Genomic DNA, 7,960 nt, shown 5'->3' on the forward strand with positions numbered 1-7,960 from the left:
AGCGCAGCCTTTGTGTGTGACACTCTGGGGATGTGGCACCTCGGCAAACAGAGCCAGAGACAGGGCCACAGAACTGCAGAGAGGCAGACAGGCAGCTCTGGAGGCTGGTGAACAACAGAGAAGGCCGCGTGCCAGGAAGTGGGGCTAGCTTAAGGCTGACCTTGGGTCCAAAAAGTCAAAACTCACGAAGAACGGGCTGAGACGTGCTCCTAGGCGATGGTGCCATCAGGCAGTCTCAAAACAGCTTCGGCCCCTCCTGGCCCTTTGCAGACCGAGTGGCCACACCCACGGGGCGGCCAGTGACCTCAGCCCAGTGTCTGAGCTCCCTACGGCAGATCCCGGAGAGGATCATGCAACTCACATGTGGGGATCTAGAGAAAGGGCGCGTCTGGTGGCTGCTGGCTCTAGGGAGCAGGTCATCGGGTGAATTCAACAGGTTGGGAACCTCCTCCTCCTCTTCCCCACCCACCTCCATGTGCCTCTGCCTGACCGTCTGGGGGCTCATGGGGACCTGAACTGCCTCTCCAGTTCCGAGTCTCTGTCGAGGCACAGAGCCTAAGCTCCCCTCAGGGTGCTCGCGGCCTCGCTGGGTGGTGACAGGGGAGGGCTCGCGGCAGCACCGCAGCCGCGTGTGTCACGTGTCCCGGAGGCAGGCCCTCACCCACAGGCGGAGCGAGGCAGGAGGAGGCTGTGTGGCAGGCGGCTGGCTGAGCAGTGGCCTCCGTCACAGAGTCACAGGCAAAGATGGCTGTCCCGGGGCCACGACCCGTGTCCAGACAGCAGCGAGGAGAGGGTTCCAGGGCGGAGGCAGGGTGCTTGCTTGGTTCTGTGCGAAGTGGCCTCTCTGGTGGCGGGCTGGGTTGCCAGCAGCCCCAGCTCACACGGCCGACAGGTCCACGCGGTGGGCGGAGTGGCTGCTCCTGTCCCAGGGACCGAGCTTGGTGGAGGCCGGGCCTGGCAGGGCCCCATTCATCTGCAGACCACAGGGAAGGGCAGGTGAGGATCCTCCTCCTTAACCCAAACCCCACGCAAATGCTGAGTGCTGTGGGCCAGGAGTGACGTGAGGGTCCCACCTTGAGGGGGGACAGCACAAAAGTGGGGAGCCCACTCCCCAGAGGTAAGGGTGCTGCCCTTGGGGGTCTACACTGGTACTCCCTGCTCTGCCGGTTCCACAGCCTCCGTTTGGGTAAGCCATTCATTCATTCACCTGTCCACCCTCTCATGGACCATCTGCCCATTCACACATTCAACCGGTGCTTGTCCATTAAGCCCTCTGTGGGCCAGGAGCTGCGGGGCTGGGTTAGAGCAGTGGCTCCAGAGGGCCCATTTGGGGTGGGGGCAGCCAGCGGTCACTGCGTGAACAGATGGAACTGTAGGTGGGGGAGGAGCGAGGTGGGGGTGGGCGTGCCTTCCTCAAGTGCTGCCAGAGGACTTCCTGCAGGCCAGAGGCCTGAACAAGGATCTCCATGACAGGGCGAGGCAGCGGTGCCGTGAGGACATCTGTCCAGGCTGCCTGGGGGGCCCTGCTGGGGGGACAGAGGGACGGGCCCCCTCCCGTAGGAGGCAGGTGCATCCAGCCTGGCTGGAAGATGGGAGGCTGTGGAGACCCCTGGGAATGGAGATTCGACTCCTAGGCATCTTCAGGGGGAGGAGGCCCAGGCCAGCGGCTGCATCCCAGAGGCAGGGCTGTGCCTGGTGGCTTTTGTGTCTCTGTGGGACACGGCCAGCGTGTGCAGCATCTGCCTCCTGGTCAGTTGGTCAGCACAAGAAGTCCTGGCCCTGGGAAATGGGCGAAAGCGTGGGCTAGAGGGGCTGCAGGCTTCCCACGTAACAAGAGCCAGAGCCCTGAGGGGGAGGTTAGGAGGTGTGGTCTTCCCAACGGGGCCCAGCCAAGCAGAAAGCGGGACCTCAGAGGAGGCGTCGGCAACACTCACAATGTCCGAGTGGAAGGGCTTCACGTGGACGCTGCGGGCAGAGCTGCCCGTGAGGGACCAGACCTTGGTTTTGTGCTTGAAGGCGGCTCTCACCTGGGAGGCAGAGGACAGGCTCATGAGAAGCGATGTCCACAGTGACCCAGCCTCGAGCAGAGGCCACTGCAGGCAGCCTAGTACCAGAATGTGTGCTGATGTGGCCCATGACCCCGATGCCAGCAAAGGACGGGACTGGACATATCAGAGGCAACTGGACATCCCCGAGCTGGGCTACCCCCGCTGGTCCACTTGGCAGGCCCAGGCTGTGGCCCACCTGTACCAGGCCCCGCTGGGGAGTGAGGGCGGGTGTGGCCGGCCTCTTCAGGTTGCCTCACAGTGCTAGAGGGGACCACACACCACACTTGGCAAGGAACATCCTAGAAGCCGGTGTGTGATGACGGCTGCTGAGGTGACAGAGAAGCACATACACAGATGAGAGCCTGGGTGGGCCAGCATGGCCGAAGTCCCATCCCCTTCCTGTCAGGCCTTGTGAGGGCCAGTTCCTGGGCTTTGCCATCATGTGGCACTTCTGCTGCTGGTCACTGCCCTCCTTGGCAACCTGCTCTGCTCACCCACCCCACCTGGCCTGACCCTGCAGGTAGGTGTGCCTCCGCCCTGGGTCTGCTCACCCTCAGAGCCAGTGCTCCATGACCACAACCGGGCAGGGGCTCAAATGCCATGAGATAGGACGCCAAGCCCACAGTTCAAGGGTACAAGTCCTCCCACAGGGCTGGGGGCCTGAGGGCCAGGGCTGAGCACAGAAAGCCCCGCCCTCCCTGTAGTCAGGCGTACGGCAGGCAGGCACAACGCCCTGGACAGCACTGAGGAGAATGCGCCCACCTGCTCCCCCGAGCCCTTGGAGGCCACGTCACAAAAGTCCCCCTCCCTCCACTGGCTCCTACAGACAGAAGTCCTTGTCACAGCCTAGGCCAGCGTCTCCATGCCCATGGGAGGACTCATGGGAGCATGGCTACGTCTTCCTCTCCCTGGTACACCAGACGCCAGCTCGCTCTCGCCATCACCTCCCTCCTGCAGTGCCCATGTGGTATCGTGAGATGGTGCCTGCACGTCGCTTAGCAACCAAAACGGGAGAGGAGGGGCCGCGCACAGCAGGCCCACTGCCCACACTTGTCACCAGGATAGGCAGGTCAGGATCTCACTCCCAACCTCAGCCTGTTAGGCACCACGGCTCCTGCTCTCTGTACCCTTTCAAAATGAAAACCAGCTTCACGCAGGCAGGAGGTAGACATACCTCTGAGTTCAGGAGACAGTGGAAGAGGAAGATGAAAAGTCCCTGGGAAGGAAGGGAGACACACGGGTTAGGGCCGTGAGCACTGGCACAAGAATTCTCTGAGGGGCCCTTCCCCACTCTGCTCCAGGGGGCACTGGCATGCTCACTGCTGGGGCTCACTGGGGCGCCGGATCCTGTGACCTGGAGCCCATGAGGCTGGGCAGTTTCCTGGACCTCGCCCTGCAGTCCAGCCTAGATGCAGGAGGTGCTGTTGTGACCAGCGCTCACAGGCGTTGATTTTCTTGGGCAAGGCTGATGGATGGATTTCCAGGAAGGCTCAGAGTGGGGCGGACCCGTGTCAGGACAGACCCTGGCTGATGCCTCTGAGCCATGGGACTATCCTCTGCAGACGGGGGTGACAGCATGAATGAGAACAAGCACAGGAGCGAGGCTGTCCCAAGCAGCTGAGGCAGTTGGACGTGTGAGGCCACAGCTCACGAGCTACCGTCTAGCCAGGAAGGTTCCAGTATCTCAGTGCAGCCCCAGGAGCTGGGTCCTGCTGTCACCCCATCCCAGGGAGGAGGGGACTGAGAGGACACAGGAGGGGACAGTGAGGACCTGGTGTGTGTAAGGGCCACAGTAGAATGGCTGGCGTGGTTCATGCCAACAGCAGGGGACGGTTTTACAGGGGGTTGCCACCAGGGAGATGCATCTCAGGTAGCATGGTGAGGGTTTTGTGGGCCGTGGATACTGAGGGTTCCCGTGCTTGCCTTCCTTGGGGGCCTGTGGACATCCCAAGGCTGGTTTCCAGGCTGACCCTCCACCCCCTTCCTTGAGGACAGAGCCTGGCTCCTCTTGGGAGTTGCCCACGGGCTAGCTGTCCTCCAGTCCAGGCCTGGACATGCCTCCACCGGCACTGGCTGGAAGTGCAGGCAGCCCTGCCACGACAGGGTCAGGTTCCGCAAGCCCTGAGTTCTGAGAGCCCCTGTGCTCTACGATGCCTCTGTCCTCAGGCCCAGGGGACACCCCATGCCACAGGCTGGTGGGGTGTGGGGGACAGAGTACGGGCCTCCCTCCTGCCCCTGTGCCACCCACTCCCTGCATAGCCACCCCTGCCAGTCCCAGTCCCAACTCACCTGCAGGGAGTTGAGGATTGCAAACATGTACTGGAAGACCACGGCACGGTCGTTGACGGCGAGCACACCGAACACCCACGAGGTGCCCAGGATGGGCAGCAGCACAGCCACGGCTTTGGCAGTCAACCTGGAAGACAGTCATGGGCACTGGGCAGCGGCAGGCAGGAGGGGCCGTGAGATGCCAGGCTCTGGGTGGAGCAGGCGTATCCCTTGCTGGGAGCAGGACCTGGGTCCTCCCGCAGGTGGCCTCGGGGGAGGCCTGTACCTGGTGCAGGTCTCTGTGTTTCCCCTGTTAAGTGGAGACATGTCACCACCACGGGCCCCTCACAAATGGTGAGCTTGGAGAGGAATGCAGACTGGTGAGGGTGGACCCCGGGTGGAGATGGGGCTGCATCTGAGCTGCTTGCAAAGACGAGGAGAAGGAGCCAGGCGGGGGTGAGGTCGGGGGACAGACGCAGTGGTGGGGGGTGGGGGGCTTCAGCAGCCAGACCCCAGGACTCCCGGAGCTGGGCGATGTCTGGAAGACGGTGATGGGGCCCCGGGACCTGGGCTGCCAGACACAGTCCATGAAAACTCGTGACTGAAATGCAAAGTTGTGGCCAGGGATACGTCTCACCACCCAAGTCCTGTGCCACCAGCACTCCAGTGACACTGACAGAGCTCTAGGAGGGCAGGACCAAAGAGCATCTTCATGGCCCTGGATTGGCCTGCTGAGCTGCACTGCTGGACACGACCGGTCCTCGCCGCCCGACACCCACCAGCAAGCACTGTTACCTGCTTAGAGCCCCACAGGCCCTCTTGACGCAGGAGAGGCAGGTTACATATTGATCCCATCTTACAGGTAAGGAGACTGAGCCCTCGCAGCTTCTAGGAGAAGCTACAGTCAGGGTTCCCCAATCTCTGGGTCACAGACCAGTACTGGTCTGTGGCCTGTTAGGAACCAGACTGCACAGCAGGAGGTGATTCTCACAGGAGCACACACCCTACTGTGAACCGCGCTCCTTATGAGACTCTAATGTTTGATGATCTCTGCGCTGTCCACCCCCCATCCCCACCCTTGCCCCAGATAAATTGTCTTCTACAAAACCGGTCCCTGATGCCAAAAAGGTTGGGGATCATTGGCTACGGTGACCAAAGGCTTCATCGGGGCAGAACCAGAGGGGACGCAGATGCCCCCTACTCGAGGAGCAGGAGTAAGCCTCTCCTGGCAGCTGCCACTGCCCTCAGAGTTCTTTCCTCCCTGCTGGGAGAGGACACCTGTGCCTTCTGTGCCTCGCTCAAAGCAGCCCTGGTGGCTTGGAGGCTGCTCTTTCCCCATTGGCTGCAGTCTCACAGCAACAACCAATCAGGTTGCCTTGCCATCCAACAATGGCCAAGGGGCACGTGACTTGGGCTGACCAGAGTGAGTGTCTGGGCGGACCTCACCTGGGCTCTTCCTGCTGCACCTGTGGGCTGCCCCCCACTCTTCTCCCCAGGCCTCTCCAGTCGCCCCAGTCATGGCTGTTCCCAGACAGGTCCTGTGGCTCTGCGGGTGCTTTGCAAGCTACTCTCAGTCTGCTGGGCAAGGGTTTCCGTTACAGCCAGAGGGAGTGAGGGCTATCTTCGTGGGGGCCAGAGAGCATGGTGTCCTCCCTGTGAAGGGTTGGGGGCTGCAGAAGGTGAGGTGCTGACCGCCTGGAACGCAGGACACGGGCTTTGCTCTGCTGCAGCCGGTCGGGGCACCGGAACCACACGCAGGCTGACCACTCACACAGCCACGGAAGGGCTGATGGAAGTGCACGTCCCAGGGCAGCAGGAGGACGGGGCCCAGGAGCCCATGGGAGGGAGACAGGGGCAGCCTCGGGACACCTGCAACATCAGCCTCCTAGGTGTGTCCTCAGATGAAAGTCCTGTGAGACCAAGGGCCCCTGAGCCCAGACGGAGCTGGCAGAGTCGAGCAGCATTCACTGAGTGAATGGGCCAGTGCCCAGATGTCCCCCAAAGGCGTTGATGGTGTGCCAGGCAAATCGTGGCATGCTAACTCAAGTGCAGGCTGTCCTGACTTCTGGAACAGCTGGGCTTTCTACGGCAGGATCCTTCTGCACTTGAGCTTTCGAGGGCAGTCTAGAGACTAATGGAGGCCCTACTGCCCAGGTCAGCAACCACCACATACCTCAGTTTACCTCTCATCACCCAGCCCTGTGACTGTCAGTCTGTTTCTCTCATTAGACTACAAGTTTCCTGAAAGCCAAGACTTTGTCTTTTTGTCTCTGGACCCCAAAGTGTAGCCCCGTGCCAGGACTCAGAGGCTCTCAGGAAGCGATCCTTGGATGGATGGATGGATGGATGGTGAACAAGTGGAGGAACATGCAAAAGCGCTGCCCTCAGAACTGGCATCTCCCAGGAGGAGGTGAGACGTGGCCATATTGAGCTTCCTTGTCTGAAGCCCGAGATCCTGGCATTGACAGCTCCTGGCAACGGGTCTCCTGTAAAACCCAGGACTGTTCCCACACTTCAGGTCTCAGGGAAACCGCAGCCAGCCCTTCTCATAACATTAATGCAATAAAAACAGAGCACCTGTTTCTGGGAAACAGAAATAGCTCGCATTATTCTGCTGTAATCTTTAGATCACAGGGAAACCATATTTGAAAGAATCAGTCACTGAGAAATAGGTACCAAGTGTGCTACCTTTAAAGTGATGATTTTTCTTAAAAACAAGCAATACCAGAAGATCTTGGGGAAACACGCTGCATTGTAGCTCTCTGAGGACTCTTGTCAGGACGGCCAGAGTTTTTTGTTGTTGTTGTTTTGGTTTTTTTTGAGTTGGAGTCTCACTCTGTCGCCCAGACTGGAGTGCAGCGGCCGCTCCCGGCCACCGCAGCCTCGACCTGCTGGGCTCCAGCGATCCTTCTGCCTCAGCCTTCCGAGTAGCCGGAATTACAGGCATGTGCTACCACGCCCAGCTGATTTTTTGATTTACTGTAGAGATGAGGTCTCGCCGCCCAGGTGGGTCTCGAACCCACGGGCTCAGGCAATCCACTCACCTCAGCCTCCCAAAGGTGCGGGATTACAGGCTGAGCCACCAAGCCCGGCTTGGACGGCCAGAGTTATCACTGTCCCCCTGGCCCTGGAGACCTGGGCAGGTGGGGGCGTGGCCCTCAAACACCACTCCCTGCCACTCCCCAAGGCCAGCCCTGGCATAGGGGCTCAGGCCCGCTGAGCCTTCACTGCCACATACACCTGTCATGGTGCTTCTCGAGGGCCTCACCGCCCTAGCCCAAGGGCCCCAGATCCATTTGTAAAGTCTGAGCGTTGTCTGCTCCTTTCCCTGTAGCATGGAGGCACAATCACTAACAGCGATTTCTTTTTAAACGTGAAAACCAGGCTTGTCCCCTCCTCAGGCCTCGCCTCCTCTGGCCTCCCCTTTCCAGAAGAGAGTGAGAGCAGGCCTGTCAGGCTGAGGAAGTACCTCGCCGTGTCATCCGCTGATGCCCAGCTGCTGGGCACCAAGAGCCACGAGATTAAAACCAAAGGCAGCTGGGCTTGGTGGCTCAGCCTGTAATCCTGTGCTTTGGGAGGCCGAAGTGAGTGAATTGCCTGAGCCCGTGGGTTCGAGACCCGCCTGGGCAACCTGGCGAGACCTC

At 60.6% G+C, this 7,960-nt stretch overlaps 1 protein-coding gene across 1 annotated transcript in view; it reads right to left on the bottom strand.

Moving 5' to 3' along the window:
- Positions 1 to 853: 853 nt before the first annotated feature.
- Positions 854 to 7,960, bottom strand: part of ADGRD1 (adhesion G protein-coupled receptor D1) — a 148,698-nt gene continuing 141,591 nt past the window's right edge. The window contains exons 23-26 of the mRNA XM_008069382.1: positions 4,338 to 4,464; positions 3,223 to 3,264; positions 1,935 to 2,027; positions 854 to 973 (exon numbers count right to left, since the gene is read on the bottom strand). Of these exons, the coding sequence (XP_008067573.1) occupies positions 878 to 973; positions 1,935 to 2,027; positions 3,223 to 3,264; positions 4,338 to 4,464 (358 nt within the window). The 3' untranslated portion in view covers positions 854 to 877. The remainder of the gene's footprint in view (positions 974 to 1,934; positions 2,028 to 3,222; positions 3,265 to 4,337; positions 4,465 to 7,960) is intronic.

The sequence above is a fragment of the Carlito syrichta genome, unplaced genomic scaffold (assembly GCF_000164805.1).
Source record: "Carlito syrichta isolate Samal-C Ts95f unplaced genomic scaffold, Tarsius_syrichta-2.0.1 Scaffold311975, whole genome shotgun sequence".
Taxonomy (NCBI): domain Eukaryota; kingdom Metazoa; phylum Chordata; class Mammalia; order Primates; family Tarsiidae; genus Carlito; species Carlito syrichta.